This window comes from Aethalodelphis obliquidens, unplaced genomic scaffold (genome assembly GCF_003676395.1).
Source record: "Aethalodelphis obliquidens isolate GAN/ISIS:26980383/991018 unplaced genomic scaffold, ASM367639v1 scaffold3, whole genome shotgun sequence".
Lineage (NCBI taxonomy): Eukaryota > Metazoa > Chordata > Mammalia > Artiodactyla > Delphinidae > Aethalodelphis > Aethalodelphis obliquidens.
Window position 1 is genome coordinate 2,949,447 of NW_020837947.1, and position 17,098 is coordinate 2,966,544.

Here is a 17,098-nt window from a genome sequence, read left to right on the forward strand (position 1 = left end):
TCACCTCTCTGATCTACATTTTATTTTATTATGAAAATTTTTAAAAGAAGGAGGATAATAATTCTGTCTTGCATAGGGTGCTTCAGAAGCACGATTAGGATGATGTATTCAGGTTTAAGCACTATTTAGCCTTTGCTTTTCTCTCTAATTACCAGCATCTCTGGCTGGATTGTGAGTTGTTTAAGGATGTTTTCCTCCTCCAGTTCCTATTATATTGTCATCCTTCGTATTATGAAACTGTTTTTTCAGATTTTTCAAAGTATTTAAGCCAACCAGTTCCCCTCCCCAAACCACACACACACACACACACACACGCACACGCACGCACACGCACACGCACACACACGCCACATTCCATTTATAAATAGTTTTTTGAACGTGGTGGGTAGGAGAGAGATAAACACATTTGTTTCCACTTGCCATATATTTAACCTAGTTTGGTGGAAACAAGATGATTTTAAAGTAAGACAAACCAGAAATCCAGCTGCTCTCCATTCTTCCCTCTCTCTGGAGCCTTAGTTTCCTGAATATAAAAGAGGACCTCTCACCACCTTGCAAAGCTGATGTCTGGCTGATAACATATGCGGGACTCCTCGCATATAATAGACCCGCGGGGAATGTTACTTCCTCCCGCCTGTGTTCTCGGGCTGGGACACGTTGGACCCTGGAAGCTGTGTGAGTTGAGGTTGTAGAACGTGCTAATCCTAATTTCCAAATGGGTTTTCCCCCTCAGCGGCTTCTTTTCAGCTGGCAAGGTCCCCGTGGTGGGAACCATTGACTGGGGCCCTTTTCTCACCGACATGCCAAGCCCTCCCCTTTGTCCCGTTTTTTTACTATCAGTCTGGTACTTGATATGGAGGGAGGATGCATCTTAGCTCCCCCTTCTTGTCGTACCAGCCCCCAGCTCTCCCTCGGGGCGCCCCCCATGGACACCCTCCGGCTCTCTGTTCTCACCCCAGCTGCGGCATTTCTGCTCAGGGCTCCGTCTGTCTTCCTGTCTTTCCCTCTCCCCCAGATAGGCCTTCCCCAAATATCCTTACAATATCTCTCCTTCTCCCTTGTTTTCGTCTTGGTCTATGGTATTTATGGGAATTTCTACAAGAAGTCTCTAAAAGTGCCCCCAGAGTTTCTAGGATACAGTGCAGACCTTTCTAGAGTTCTTCCTATCTAGTCCATGAAGATCCCAGAATCCCACCGTCTCAAAAGCCTGCCCAGTGCCCCACCCCCATACCTGCCTGCTGACCTCTGCCCTCCGGCGTCCTCTTCCCAAACCACAGGGCACCTAGCACACCGGCCTCACCTTTAGCTTTCCCGCCAGACTTGGCCCTCCTGTCTTAACGTCCCCTTTGTTCTTATTAAATAGGTGATTGGGTCTTTGGAGTCTCCACTGTCATTAAAAGTCCAATCTCTCTTAGTTGTCCTCAGCTTTGCTCCAGAATCAAGGCACTAAAACCCGACTGCACGCAGCCTCCCTCAGGTCTCTGCTCCATTTCAACATCTGGCCACACTGCACACTGTTTTTTCCATAGAAAGAGCAGTCTCCCTCCCACTCCTGGGCCTGGGACCTTGCCCTCTCCCTGCTGCTTCCTCTAGGAAGGGTCAGGCTCCTGAATCTCTGGGCTCAGAGCCTGCTGTGCCAGCCCCTCTCACAGCAACAGTCACAGCCTGGCCTCATTTGGGACATAATGTCGGCCTTTCCTGTTGAATAGTTGCACTGGGAACCTCAGAGCTGGTCCAGCACAAGTAGTGTATACCAGTCATTCCCAAATCCGTTCGTGTCCAGCATTGTTTCCTATAAGAGAATTGGTTTGGGACTTCAGATTTAATTCAGTGCCAAAGGAGGATTTTCTAAAATAAGGTATAGAGAAAGGAGAAATGCCATTTTACAAGGTCACCGATTAAATGATTGGGTAGAGTTCCCGGGCATGGTTTCTTGAGTAACTTTATACCCGAAATGATGTTCCTACTGCTTCACCCTCACTGCTTCCCTTGGAAGAGCTGATTTCTTTTCATTCTTGGGTCTCATTCTGTACACGACTCCGCAGGGGACCCCTGCTTTACCGTCTTCAGGACGCTGGGCGATTCAAGTCAGTGAGTAGTGACTCGAGAAAGGCCGCTCCGGATCCCGTGGCTCTTGCATTTTCGTGAATGTTAAGGGTTCATGTGTCGCCCACGTGTTGTTAAAATGCCCCCTAGCAGGTCTCCAGGGAGGCTTGAGAGCGGCTGGGACCGTGAGCCATGGCCGCTGAGCCTGCGCGTCCGGAGCCTGTGCTCCGCAACGGGAGAGGCCACAGCAGTGAGAGGCCCGCGTACCGCAAAAAAAAACAAAAAAATAAACAATAACAAAAAGCCCATGCTGGCAGCATCCCAACTTTGCCAGTCTAGGCACTCAACAGCAGGAGTCCAGTGCTGGTTCGAGTGAGTAAGACAGACCCTACCCTGCACCTCGCCTGCCCCACAGTGTGGCTGAGGGGTCCCTGGGGCAGCCGGCAGGCTGGGGACCCCCGGGCACCCCGTCCCAACGGAGGAGAAAGAAAAGAGCAGGGAGCCAAGTGTGAAGGGTGAGGGGCAGTGGGGTTATTCCTAGAACTCAGAGGAGAAGCAGCCTCTGGAAATAATAGATGGCAGGAAGCAAAAGATGAATTCAGAAAACTGTTTGGCCTTTTCAGTGAGACACAAAAGCATGGCTTCTAAGAAACAGCGCCTCAGGGAGCGAGGAGATTGTGATGCAAGGCAGAGGCGAGGGACTTGGGGGATCAGGACTGTCAGAAAACCGAGGCGACAGCAGAAAAAGAAACTGTTCATTGGAGGCAGTAAAAACCAAAAGTGACGGAGAAAAGCAAACTGACAGAGTGGTGTGGGAAAAACATTTCACAAGCCACTTAATACATGCAGAAGAGGCTAAGGGATGAAACAGTGGAGAAGCTGAGAACAGGCAAGGAATCTGATTTGGAAACACAGATAAGGTGGAAACAGAAGCACTGAAATTGTTACCACAACGCAGGCCAGGGCTGAAGAGATGGCTGAAAGGGCTTTCCCGGCCTTCCTGGAAAAACGGGAGAAAGACATTCCACCCTGAAGACAAACTATGAACTACGAGGCCTGAGAAACTCAAGAACCCAGGAGAACAAGCTACCCGCCACAGAAGGGACCATAGTCCAGCCACCTACAGATTTCTCTTCTGCTGCCTGGGATTCCAGGACGGAGGCAACTGCGCTGGAGTTTTACAGAGAAAAGTCACAATCCCAGGCGTTCAGCCTCACCAGGCTTGTTTGTTTGTTTTTGGTGTGTGAACGCCCATCAGGAAACCGTACACTGTCATCTGTGACAAAGCTTTGTGGCTGAGAAAGTATAGGCAGGATGGATTTGGTCTGGAAGCACTTCCTCGGGCTAATAATCCAACTCCACACCTGCCAGGGCCACACCCTCCCGTGCACTTCCGGAGAGAGGTCTGGGAGCTCAAAATGAGAGCCCGACTGCCCTCTTCCTGGGGCTGCAGTGACAGGTCAGCCAGGTCCAGGGCTGGGACACTACTGGGAAAGGCTTTGAGAAACAAGTCTTTGCTCTCTTCCACAAACCAGAGATGCCCCAGACAACCCAGTGGCCTTTGAAAACTTTCAATGCTATGGAGTCTAAAGAATTATATTGTGCAACTTTAAAAACCATAACAAAATTCATCGGGTTTCTTTCAGTGGGATAGACAGAAAACCCACTAGTGACAGAAAAGATTTGCTATCAAGCGCCCTTTATATGTTGTCTTAAATTTAGGACGCAAATGCTTTTGTTAAGTCTGCTTAACCAGGATGGAAGAAGGGCTCACCAGAAGAACAGAATGAAAAAAAAAGTTGAGGAAAACACACCTACACATGCAGTGATCAGCGCTTGAGGTTTGCATTTGCATACGCGCGCGCACGCGCGCGCACACACACACACGAGCACACACACATCATGTATATTCAGATATGTACGTCCATCATGTGTCCAGTATATTCTACAGTGAGCACAAATTATCTAATCAAAAATCAATTTATTTTTTAAGGAAGAAGAAAAAATAAAAGAAGGAAACTGGAGGGCATGGCGGGGGTCCCACAACGCTGTCCCTGCCCTGACTGCCCTTGAGCCTGTTACGGCACCATTGATACCCGCTCCCACAAGACAAATGGTTTTGTTGCTTGAGAGGAGGGTGGGTCTGGGGAAAACCGCCTCTCTGGGAAATGAGGGGTGTGTGTGTGTGTGTGTATGTGCTTTTTTGTAAAATGTTTCCCAAGTTATTGGTGGAGCCTAAGGCGTTCACTTATTTTTCTGGACCGGCTGGCTAGACTTCCCAACGGGAAAAAGACCTTGGGAAAGAAACATCTGGGGAGCCCTGGCCCCTCCTCCCCCCAAGGAAGCACCTTGTTATTAACTGGGAATTCTTTATAGCTGGGCGGGAGGAAGTTTTTGGCTGTAAACTGTCATGCACGGCAGCCTTCATTGAAAGGACCCGGAGAGCGGAGACGCTTATCCTGAGAACCAAGAACAAAGATCCAGAAAATCAGGCACAGAGGAGAAAGGAAAAATACTAGGCGGTGACAGCCCGGAGACCTCCCCAGCTACGGCGCAACCCCTAAGCCCCCGCGTCTCGCCCAGCTGCGCGCTGAGCTTCCCGCGCGCCGCTCTGGAACCCTGGACCTTCCTTCTGGAGGGAAGAAATGTCGCTGCTCACGTTTGAGAGCTAACATCCTTTTCTGCCGGGGCTTTATTCTTATTTGTCCTTCCCCCTCCCGTTTGTGGAGCCGAATTGAAATCGGAACCACAGTTACCGGAGCGACCTGGTAAACCCGCGGGTCCTCACCCGCGCTTCCAGACTTTGGGAAAATCGACCCCGAAGCATCAGCTCCAGGAGAGCTCCCGCCTCAGGGGCCAAGGAGTGTCCTAAGCTTCGCTCCCGGCCGGGGGTTTTAGAGACCCTCAACTGCCTGGTACCCACGCTTCTTCCCCCTCCACCTCACACCCACCCCCCTTTATTCTAAGTGCGCAGGCTCGGGAGGTCTCAACCGCACAGATGACCTTTAGACATCTTTAATTTCTCCGGAAAGCCCCCCAAAGCCTATGGCCCGAAGAGCCTGGTGGAAGGCGACTCAGCAGGGTCCGGGTGCCGGGAGCAAATGAGGTCCTTTTGCTGCCTCTTTCCAGAAGGAAACTTTCCCCCTCGGGTCAGCTCCCTGGGCATTTCCTTGCATCCTAGACAACAACAACAAAAAAACTGAGAAATGCGACAGTGGCGGGGTGCGCCGGGCCTCGCGACTCCGCAGGCCCCATCTGGAGAGGGGCGGAAAGGTAGCCGGGGGAGCGCGCTCACCCCTCCCCAGGGGGCTGCGGGCGCGCGGTCCCCCGGCATTCTCGACCCCGGAGAGAGCCCGGCCCCGCGCGGGGCAGAGCAGGGTTAGCGCGGGGCGCAGATTCCACGACCTCCCCGCAGAGCCAGCCCCCTAGCTAAGTGCAGGGTTGTTCGGAATGGGTGCCCCGCCGATGCGTGGCTTTTCCCAGAGGGCGTGAGGTGGGGTGAGCGCCGAGCAGACGCGGGGAACCGAGGCTAGGACCACGCGCCCTCTTTACCGAGGCGCGCAGACCGCGTCCCGACGCCGAGCATCTGCTGCCGTTCCCCTTCCTGGGCTCCCGTTTTAGGAGGAATGTTATTGTCTGAAGAGACCCTATTGAACTATTTCCTGCTCTTTGTCACCTTTCCTTCGCTCTCCTCGCGGAGGTTCTCCCCGAAAGGTGATAAACCACTCGAGCCGCGCACGGCCGGGCGCTGCGGCCGGCCGGGTGGGGAGACGCCCCTGGAACCCGGCTCGCCAGGAATGCCTGGCCCGCCCCCTCCCACTCTCACCTTCCGCGAAAGCAGAGACCAGAACCCACAGAAGTGGAGCCACCTCTCGGGTTACACTCAGTGTGCGCACAGACCTCGTCCTCAAAGTCCTGCTTGGATAAGGGGGGAGCGAGGAAACATCCCCCAAGGGGTCGTTTGGTTGATTTGGGCCTATCATCTCCCTCTCGGGGCGCTGGATGGGCCCGTGGGCAGAGACTCCGAGCGTGGGCCCTCCCTTTCCAGACAGGCGAGGGCTGCGGAGAACAGGGGACGCCGGGTGGGCTGATCCATGGTCGTGGGTGTTAGCGGAGTCACCTGAAGCGCCGCAGGCCGAGGGACGTGTCGGGACGGGACCGGGCTCGGTAGCGGGCTGAGCTTTCGGAGGAGCGGAGACCAGCCCGACCCGGGCTAGGCACAGGGCTCGCCCTTAAGCGTGGCTGTGCGCGATGGTCGCTGGCGAGGGACGGACACAGGCTCGGGCGCAGGTGAGAGCCGCGGTGCGACTCCAGGCTGGCACACCTGCGGGGTCCTGGGTGCGCTTCGAGAGAGAGAGATAGAGAGAGAGAGAGAGAGAGAGAGAGAGAGAGAGAGAGGGAGAGGGAGAGGGAGAGAGAGAGAGGAGGGCCCCGCGCGCGAGAGCTGGGGAGCTTCGCGGGCAGCCGGGCAACTCCTCGGCGAGGTGCGTGCGGGGCGAGCTCGGGAGCCCTGCCCATCCATCCCCACGCCGTCCGTCCCCCATCCCCTCCCGGCTTTCGGGGCCAGCCCGGCCGCTTTGATGGAGGTGCAAACATTTGGAGGAGGGCGGAGGTGTAGGCGCTGGGCCGGGGCTCGCGGGGCCTGGCTCCGGATTTACAGAAGGCAGGCGCGGGAGCCCATTGTTGGCCCCCCGCCTCCGCGGCGCGCCCGGCTGAGTCTGATATGGCCGCTCGCGGCCAATGGGCAGCGGCCCTGGCACTTCAAAGGGCGCGCGGCCCAATCCGCCGCGCCCCCTCGGCGGCTCCCGAGGCTCTATTTATGCCGAGGGGTGATTTTCTCTCCCCGGAGACCTCCTCCAGTAGCTCCTTGCGGGAGTTCAAGTGGAATAACCTTCCCCCCCCTTTCCCCCGCCCCTCCCCCCCGGATCTCTATCCTCGTCCTCCTCCCAGGTCTGTGCTGGCACCCGGGCGCCTCGCAGGTCTTGGCCCAAGCGGCCCCTCTTCCTGGAAGAGCGGCCGCCTACTGGGGCGAAGGTGGCTCTCGGGTAGCAAGTCGGGGCTTCGGGGGGCGGTGGGGAGGAGCAGGCGGGAGGATGAGCTCCCCCGGCACCGACGGCGCGGGGAAGAGCCTGCAGTACCGAGTGGACCACCTGCTGAGCGCCGTGGAGAGCGAGCTGCAGGCGGGCAGCGAGAAGGGCGACCCCACGGAACGCGAGCTGCGCGTGGGCCTGGAGGAGAGCGAGCTGTGGCTGCGCTTCAAGGAGCTCACCAACGAGATGATCGTGACCAAGAACGGCAGGTAGGCGCGCACCAACCCGGCGTGTGCCACGCGCTCGGGCGGGCCGGGCAGCCGGGCTGCAAAGTTCCTTACCTTCCAACACTTTCTCCCGGTCTTTTTGCTCATTTCCGCTCAGACTGGGGAACAGACCCTTGTGGCCCCTAATTGTCCCTCTGGGACTTCTTCGCGTAATCCTCACTTCTGGGCATGAGGACTCCCGGGGGACTCCCTCGAGCCGCGCCTCGCCCACGCTTGCCCCGCGGGCTGGACCCGAGTGCTGCAACCCTCTGCCAGGTCCTCTCCCGCCCTGCCTCTGGAGGCCGGGGGTGGGTAGTGAGGAGGGCTCCTGTGGATCTAGGAGAGTCCTGGGAAGGGGGGCGCTCGGGCGTCCCCTTTGTAAGTTCCCAAGGGGGCTCCTCTTTGCTCCAAATGCAGATGCCCCTGGCTTCTTCGTTCTAACGGGTCAGATCCGGGGTCCTCCAGCTGCGCTCCTTCCTTTCCAGGAGGATGTTCCCGGTGCTGAAGGTGAACGTGTCTGGCCTGGACCCCAACGCCATGTACTCCTTCCTGCTGGACTTCGTGGCGGCCGACAACCACCGCTGGAAGTACGTGAACGGGGAGTGGGTGCCAGGGGGCAAGCCTGAGCCGCAGGCGCCCAGCTGCGTCTACATCCATCCCGACTCGCCCAACTTCGGGGCGCACTGGATGAAGGCGCCGGTCTCCTTCAGCAAAGTCAAGCTCACCAACAAGCTCAATGGAGGGGGCCAGGTAGGTGTGATGGGGTGCGGACACGGGGCGGCGGACGACGCGAGGAGGGGCCCCCGAGACTCTGCACCTTGTCCCCGGGGAGTCTTGGAAGGGCGCTGCGCTCACGGAGGTGACATCTGCCTTCCTCGGTTCAGCCTGCAGTGTTGTTTATAGTAAACTGACGACGGTAACACCAAGGCCTGGAGAGCGGGGAGAGGGCGCAAAGCCTCCCCTTTGAACACTCAGGCAGATCTCAAGTTTGGGGGAACTTTTGCGTCCTAGCCCTCAACTTTCCTAGGGGTAGAGAAAATACCAGTCTTGATAGTTAAACGGTCGCTTTAGCGCTGAATACGTCCACGTATTTACTGCGTGGAGTCTGAACAAACTTGTAAATCTGTCCTTTTCTACAGAACATCTTTACTTGGGGATTGTTCCTGGGAGACCCGGTGTTCCCGTAAGCTGCGATCTCGCTCAAGCATTTAAAGCTGTCTGCAGCTGCCCTGGAAGCCTTAGAACTTTACTCTACCAGGTCAAAGCATTTCGTGATGGGCATTCATTGCCTTTAATGGTGTGCAGCATCTCACATTCCTTTTCCAAACTAGTGGTGAGAGCAGCACCTAATGGGAAACCTACCAACTTCAACAGGAAAGACGTTTTCCTGCGAGCTGCAGGGTCTTCTGCATCTTGGATGTATTTTTCTCCTCCTCAGCAGGACACGTGGATGTTTTCTTGTCTTAACGGTAGGACTTTGATGATCTCCATTCCCGTGTTTATGTCTCTCAGATCATGTTGAACTCCTTACATAAGTATGAGCCTCGAATCCACATCGTGAGAGTTGGGGGTCCGCAGCGCATGATCACCAGTCACTGCTTCCCGGAGACGCAGTTCATAGCGGTGACCGCTTATCAGAACGAAGAGGTGAGAGGGGCGCGGGCAGCCATCGGTCTGGCGAAGGCTCTGCTGGAGGTTCCCGGGAATGCCAGGAGCCTGTGTGATGATTGTACTTTTAGACTGATAATTAGTGCCCTTTCAAGTAATTTACCGTAACTATAAAATTGGAACAGCGGGAGAAAAGTTTTAAAATAAGGACTCATTCAAGCACGTTCCCCTTTAGTTTTCCATGAAAGTGTCCACTACTAAAGGCTCAAAATGAAAAGATAAATAACACATTTAGGTTAAAGGACTGTAAGAATTTAAGAACAGGACTTCAGAGAAAGGGGCGGGGGGCCTCTCCTTACTCTGGGAATCTTCCTAAAAGGGTTGGGGGCATCCCTCCAAATCTGTGGTGTGAGGAGTCACCTAGATACAGAATCCAGTCTAGTGCCTGTAAATCCGTATCTAAGTCTGACCCCAAAGTGCAGGCGGTTTGTGATTAGCGGGTCAAGGTGTCGGTGGGTGTTGACTGCCAGCTAGAACCAGTCACTGTTCCCGAGCAGACCCGGGTTATGTTCTGAGCCCTGTTTGTCTGGTTGATACACATAGCATACTGTCAGCAGGAGGTTAAATGTATTGTGAATTCCACTCGGAAAGTCAGCCTCTAAAAGCTTTCCGTGACTGTGCTCTTCTTTATAAAATATGCTGATTCCTCGGCTACTTCAGATCCAAATAGAAAGATACACCAGGAAATAATCTGATTGCATTTGAATACTTAGAGGGGGCGCTGGGGGTCCCTGATTTCTTGGGGCCCGATTGAATCCTCTGGCGAATGAGCAACCTACTAGTAAACGCAACTTCTTGTTTTTCAGATCACAGCTCTTAAAATTAAATACAATCCATTTGCAAAAGCTTTCCTTGATGCAAAGGAAAGGTGAGAGAATTCTAACTATACCCTTTGAGCAAAGAAGTGTGCAGAAAGCTGAACTATTGCTGCAAATACTGTGTCTGAATGTCCTCCTTGACAATTCGCTGCACTTCTTTGGCAGAAGCCATCACAAGGACGTGATGGAAGACCCTGGAGACAGCCAGCAGTCTGGGCACTCCCCATGTACGGTTTGTTGCGCTCTGGCCAGATGTACCTTGTTTCAGGGGCTAGCCTGCTGGGAGCTGGAAGCTGGGGATGGAGCAGACAGGGCTTCTGGGTGCCCTTGGGGAGCACATTGCCCTTTGCTGTGCGAGGCACCTGGCCCTGTGTGTTGATGCTGTTACGACTGGTCCTCAACCTACTGGCCCTCAGCCTCTGCTCCATCTGGGCTTGCGGATGCTCCCCCCGCCCACAGGACTCCTGACAGAGAAGCCTGGGGAGAAGTTGCGGGGGTTCTTTTGCTGTGCTTCAAGGCAGCTCCAGCCATGGCCTGGATGGGTGTTTACACCCTGCTGTGTGGGACAAGAGGAGAGCCCGGCTCGTATCCACTTTGAGATGGTTTCTCTTTTTGTTAATGACTGAAAACTGGAGGACCATGTTTGGGACGATGCTTGTGATCACGTGTGGTTTTCCCCTTAGCCTGCTTCGGTTCTGGGTATGGCCCATCAGCTCATGCTGGAAGCAGTGGAGCATAGGATGGGAAAGTCTGCTTTAAGTCTAGCTTCCTTTAGGAGTTCCATGAGCCAGCGAAGTGATGCAGGTCTGCAGCAGAGTCCGTTAGGAGGAAGGGCTGTGTCTAGCCCTCCTCTCCACGCAGGGAGGGGACCCTGAGAGAGGAAAGTTAGTGTTTGCTGCCCACTTCAGGAGTCTGGACGAACCAGCGTGGCACCCTCCTCAAACTGTGTGTGTTTCTTTCTTTTTCTATTTCTTTTTCTTTCTTCCTTCCTCCCTGTCTCCCTGTCTCCCTGTCTCCCTCCTCCCTCCCTCCCCCCTCCCTCCCTCCCTCCCCCCTCCCTCCCTCCCTCTCTGTCTCCCTCCCTCCCTCCCCCCTCCCTCCCTCCCGGTCTCCCTCCCTCCCTCCCTTCCTCCCTCCCTCTCCCTCCCTCCCTCCCCCTCCCTCCCTCCCTCCCTCCCTGTCTCCCTCCCTCTCTGTCTCCCTCCCTCCCTCCCTCCCTCCCTCCTTGTCATCTTCTGGACTAATTTAGCAAACAGCTCTCCTAAGTGGCTCATGGGCTGCCGCGTCGTAGAGCAGAATATGAACAACGGCTTTGGCAAGTGATGGAGCCCAAACTTTGTGGCCACATCTGGACCTTCCCCTCATTTGAATGTTGTCTGAAGAATTGTTTGTAGTTTGGGAATTGGAGCCAGAGTTGTCGTCCTCCTAGTGGTTGTTTTTCTGATTTCTTTTTTAAAGTTAAAAAGGAAATGGAGAAGAAATTGGCGTTTTAAAGGAGGGCAGGGCAATGTTGGAACAATGTTCTGATTGATGTGTAAGGCGGGGAGAGTGTGGGCCTAAAGCAGAAGAAAGGTGAGCGGAACACGGGTGCCCCTCCAGCCAGGACAGCAGCCCCTCCGTGCTACGGTGTGGGGTGGGATGAGGGGGACGAGGGCCTCCGCCGCACGGCTCGCCCCGTGTGTCCTGAATGCGCCTGGCTCTGAGTCTGAATTCTGTCTTTTTTTACATTATATTCAAGCTCAGAAGGTAGGCCCTGAAAGCTAACCTGCCTGGGGGAACGGAACATCCCTTAAGAGGCCGGGAGGATTCTGGGTGTTTAGGAGGCTTCAGGCTTGGCTGAGGTCGGGGTCAGTCTCCCAGGGTTTCGGCTGTCCTGTGGGTTTAGAAACCTTGGCCAGCCTGAGGCACCTGAAGACTCCGCTGGGTCCTCGGTGTTCCCGAATCCTGAGCAAAAGATCTGCCACTTCCTGGCCTCTGCCCTCCCGTCTTTTGGTAGTTTTTGTTTGTTTGTGTGTTTTGGGGTTTTGGGGGGCCATGACGCTCAGCCTGTGGGATCTTAGTTCCCTGACCAGGGTGAACCTGGTCCTGGGCAGTGAGTTCGGAGCCCTCACCGCTGCACCTCTGGGGGCTTCCCCTCCTGTCCTTTAAATAATGGAAGTGGTGAAAAGTCAGGCACTCAGCATTCTTCTCTCACAGCAGGGGGGTGGTTGCTTCCTGGAACCAGCACCCTGTGTCCACCTGCCACCCCTCACCCTCAGTTTGGAGGCCCCCTCTCTCTTCCCTCCACGCACGGCTGTGAAAGGTACCCGGCCCTGAGGAACCACCGCCCAGCCCCCTACCCCAGCCCTTACGCGCATCGGAACAATTCTCCAAGTAAGTCCTGAGCGGAAGCAGGCCCGGGCTTTGGGGGTGGCCGGAAGACCTCTGGAAAGGGAAAGGCAGTCTGCAGGGCTCCAGAGGGACCTCCTTTTCATGTCCGTGTTACTGCTGGCTCGACCACAGAGACGTCCAGTCCAGGGGGCCTTTGGGGCTGGATGTGGCCGTTGTTGCTCCAGCGTTCTTACTCCAGGACTGTGGGCCCATGTCTAGGCGCCCAGGTTTGGGTATTTCATGAACCCTTCGAAAGTGATGATGTCGGGCCAGCCAGGCACTCGAGTTCCTAGCTTGACTGACACACGTGTGTTTCTCCACGTATGGTACCCGGGTCAGCAGCCCCAGTATCATCTGAAGAGCCCCCAGATTCACAGAACCAGCAGCTCTGGGGTGGGGGGGGCAGCACTTGGTGGTTCAACAAGCCCCTAGGCGACCCTGGTGCAGGCTCGAGTCCTGTGATCAGCGGGCCAGCCCGTGAAGACCCCTGGACCTAATTCTCTCTGACACCGTGGGTGCCCAGACTTCATGTTGTCTGGCTCCAAAAGGAGGGAAAAAGTGAATGAACACCATAAAACAATGAAGCAATTAAAGCTGATTTGAAATGAAAGGAGCTTATTTGGGAAGGAAATAGTTGTCCAGCCAGAGGCTAGAAGATCATATTTTAAATTTTGCCTGGTTTCTAAAGCCCTTTTAATTCTTAAGAAATAATCCTTTGGGGAAAAGGCAGGTTAAAATTGCATTGATTTTATTTTTAAAGGTCATTAATCCTCAAACATGGGATTGTAGGATTCCATTTCTACAGGGCAGCTGTTGATCTAATGATAAAGAAAAAGCCTGGGGACTGGAATATATTCAAATATATACATTGGACAATAAGTGTTAGCCTCTGATGACCAATTTCGCAGGCTAGCGGACTGTTTTCTCTACTTAATATCGCACACATTTTGTTTTCAACGTTGGGTAGCTCCAGCTATTGGTAGTATTTCAATGCACTTTGTCACTCTTGGAAGATCCCACCAGTAATGACACTTTCTTACGTCCCGTAGCGTATTCTGACAGCTCATCTGCGTGTTTGTCCATGCTCCCATCCCACGACAATTGGTCCAGCCTTGGAATGCCTGCCCACACCAGCATGCTCCCCATGAGTCCGAATGCTGGTTCTCCTACGGGCTCTAGGTAACGTATGTCTGGGGAATGATGCAAACTGTCCCGGGAGTGCCTATGACTTCATGCCGTCTCATTCACTGGCCTCTATTCTGCCCTTCACTTATGGGTGTTGAGTTTTTGCTTATAACTTGACCGTTTAGCCAGGTGTGTCCGGGGACCCCAGGTTACACGAATGCTGTGAATTCCTGCTTCAGCCTGTCCTCTGGAAAGACCAGTTGCTCCCTCAGGCTGGATGGGAGCTGGGCTGTGACACAAGGGAACCAGGAACCCTATCCTGGCTTTGCTGTTTACTAGTTCTTGTGATGGACAAGTCTCTTGAGCCTTGTTTCTTCAAGAAAAGGGCACTAGATAACCCCAGCCTCAGCCTGTCTTTACAGGGTTATTGGGGTCAGTAGGTGAATTTTGCAGAAATGTTTCCAGAACCTTTTTTGACAGGCGGATTTAAATTAAGGAAATAACTTTGTTGGATTTCTGTGGATGTAGAATCAATGTTCTTAACGTATATGCTGGGTAACTTGTAAAGAATGATGACTATTTTCTTAACTCGAAAATGATATAGAGGGAGACTGGCTTAAAAAATCGAGCCGGTCGGTAAATGTACTGCACTTCTTCATAGGATTATTACAACAGAGAACTAAAATAACAAACCTAGAGGTCAGTCCACATTTTCTAATGAGGAAATGGACTCAAAGATATTAAATGATTGGACAAGTTGGCTTACAGCAGACTGAGTCTGTAGACAAGGCATCTTGACCTCAAAAGCAGAACAGTTTCTGTGTATAGAATATCGCTATTTGCCTAAGATCTTAATTCTTTAGTTTTAGGAAACAATTCCTTTAAAATAAGAATCTGATTGTCTACTGTTAAAAGTGAAGCAAGCAATACCTAATCCGCGGGCTCTTCCAAGGCTCTGAAGGCATCTAGAAAACTGCTGTGAATTGGATGGTCTGTAGGTTACAAAGGGCACCCCCCCCGCCCCGAGGATGTTAGAGGTTGTCAGTGTATCTCGGAGCCTTGTTTCTCTGCATCTGTAAAATGGGGATGGTAACCTACCTCACTTAACTCAGGCCCGTTTGCACGTTCAAATGCATCTGAAGTGCAGGACATGGCTTGGTGAACTGTATAGCCCATGACAGCGTATAGTCTCATTATTCATTTATAAAAGGATTCTACTATAAGAGAGAGACATTTTCCTGAAACAAAATTGTAGCCTAGTGTCATGCTACTCAAGCCTGTGTTCCCAGACCGGGGGGTTTAATACCCATTTCCAATTCCTTCTTTCAGAGATGGGGAAACAGAGCCTCAGAGGTGGTCGCAGAACAAGGCTAATGTGATAAAGCTATTTAACCAGGGTTTGCTTCCGGGTCTCACTGCTGGTGCACTTCCTCCTGCCGTGGGTCAGGCTAACTAACGCGTGCTGAGATGTGCTGCCCATACGGCAGCCACTGGACGCTCACCCTCCACCACTCGGTGTTTGAGAAGCCTGTCGTCCCCCTCGAAGGAATCCCTGCAGGGTGGGGGGCGTGCTAGTTAACAGATACTTAGACACATCCTCTGAAACATCTGATTCAGTATATCTGAGAATTTTGGATTCTGAACATGAGCAAAGCTGGAGTGTTTTGCTCTGCCAGGAGTTATGTCTACGTCAGCAGCCTTTTTAACTATTGATTTTGTCCTAATGATTTTGTTCATTGTTAATACATGAGACAATAACTTCTATGCATGTCAGAGTGTGGTTTAGTGACACAGAGGAAGGGGCCCGTTTGAAAGAAAGCTGCCATGTAACCCACTTACCAGGAGTGGGATTTGGGGGGCTTGTTCTCCCCTCCTGCAGCTGATCTGGAGCCCCTCCCCAGGTCTCTGACTTGTCTGTTTTTCCATCTTTCCATTTCAGTCAGTACCCCAGCCTGTGGTCTGTGAGCAGCGGCACCATCACCCCCGGTGCCCAGGCGGCAGGGATATCCAACGGGCTGGGAGCCCAGTTCTTTCGAGGTTCTTCTGCTCACTCTGCCTCTCTCGCCCATCCAGTCTCCGCTCCCTCCTCCTCGGGATCCCCACTGTACGAAGGGGCCTCCTCGGCCACAGATATTGCCGACAGCCAGTACGATGCCTCCGCCCAGGCCCGCCTCCTAGCCTCATGGACGCCCGTGTCACCTCCGTCCATGTGAGCCGGAGCCTGTGTCTTAAGGATGCAACGACTTTCTCGTGGCAGCAAGTCTTGGTTTGATTGGTAGGCTCATGGGGAGGGGGAAGGGAATAAGGCCTTAAAATAAATAAGAGGAGAATACACGTTCGTTGGAGAGCCGCACTGACACCACCTTTGTCCATCCTCGGTGGTGGCAGTGCCGTCCTGGGTCCTTGTGTGCTGCAGGTGAACTCGAGCGTGCAAGCAGTGCAGCTGGCCCAACTCGCCGCGATTCACAGTGAAATGACTTGCACGCATGCAGAAACTTTGTTTCTCGGACAGCACGTAGGTGACTCTGGCACATATGTAAACTCCACTGGTCCTACTCTAGTGAGATAAAAAGCACACTTTTAATTCTCTTCCTTGTTGCTTTCAAGTAGCCTTCAGGTCCCCCTTGCGGCAGGGGTCGCAGTTGGAGCTGAGCTGTGAAAGGCATAATTAAATCATAGTTGAGGACGGCAGATTGTAGTTAAAGTGGAAGTGTCCAGCTCTGCCCGCTAGCATGTGTTTATTTTACGCATATGTAGCTAATCTCTTGTACTGTTAAACCTACAGCTGTTTATATTTTTCTCCTGATAATGTAGCCACAGACAATCAGCAGAAGGCATTTTCTGCAAAATAAAGGCAATGTGCAAATTTGGTCGGTCTAGTTATTGTTCAAACTTCTCCTCTTTCGGAATGAGATTTTGCTGTTCGTTATAGCTGGTGGTTAAGACTGTCCTGGAGAAGCGCTTTCAATCTGTTCCAGACTTTAATATTTGACCTAATCAGTTGCAGGACTGGAAGTGAAATTTGCATGTATTTATTTACTCAATGCTAATGGCCACAAAATGCAACGTTAAAAGATTTTCCAGAGAGTTAAATAGTCGGCACTGAATCATGAATATGGTAATGGCAGAATGTAGGACATACAGATGCCATAAAGATTAATATGGGATGTCTACCCCATTCAAGCAAAAATACACAAAATGAATTGACAAAATGTTACCGTTTATAAATGTAAGGTGTAGTTGCCACAGTCATTTAAACAATATGGCCCTTGTAAATATCTTTCCTGCAGGTAAGATTTCCCAGCAGGGAGCCAGAACCGCGCTTGTGCTAGACTGGGGCAATTTCTCCATCTAGTGGCAGAATCCTTCCTTTAATCCTACTGGTTCAAGCTTGATATTCTGAACCTCTGCTTTCTAACTTAGAATGTAAGTGTAAAGGGCTGTATTTTTACTGTGTGTGTGCCTGCTTTCCAAGTGGGACGTGCTTCTTGTAAACTGTTTGCCACTTAAAGTTTTTCTGGGTTTTATTCCTACTAGGTTTTATTGCAACTCATGTAGAAATACCCCAGATCAGAAGACTTCTTGATAGAAAAGTACTGGAAGAATATTTTTAAAAAAACCAGTGCCCAAGTAGGACTGGGAAGTAAACTGGCCTCAGTGGTCTGGCCCCAGGCGTAAAGTCTACTGGAGAAGGGTGAGGGGCCTTAGGGAAGGAGGTGAGGGGTGGATGGTACACGCTGCGATCCCGGGATCCTGCAGTGCAGGTGTTTCCCAG

At 52.8% G+C, this 17,098-nt stretch overlaps 1 protein-coding gene across 3 annotated transcripts; it reads left to right on the forward strand.

Annotated features, from left to right (window-relative positions):
• The first annotated feature begins 6,876 nt into the window (after window positions 1-6,876).
• Window positions 6,877-15,536, forward strand: TBXT (T-box transcription factor T). 3 transcript variants are annotated; one of them, XM_027079170.1, is made up of 8 exons: window positions 6,877-7,345; window positions 7,828-8,092; window positions 8,855-8,989; window positions 9,817-9,878; window positions 9,994-10,055; window positions 12,025-12,201; window positions 13,248-13,377; window positions 15,263-15,536. In XM_027079170.1, the coding sequence occupies exons 1-8, from the start codon at window positions 7,140-7,142 to the stop codon at window positions 15,534-15,536; spliced, it is 1,311 nt and encodes a 436-aa protein (XP_026934971.1). In that variant the 5' UTR covers window positions 6,877-7,139. The 3 variants fall into 3 exon arrangements, with proteins under 3 accessions (XP_026934971.1, XP_026934979.1, XP_026934989.1); XM_027079178.1 differs by having other exon boundaries at window positions 7,140-7,345; window positions 12,028-12,201; XM_027079188.1 differs by lacking the exon at window positions 12,025-12,201 and having other exon boundaries at window positions 7,140-7,345.
• Window positions 15,537-17,098: the final 1,562 nt, after the last annotated feature.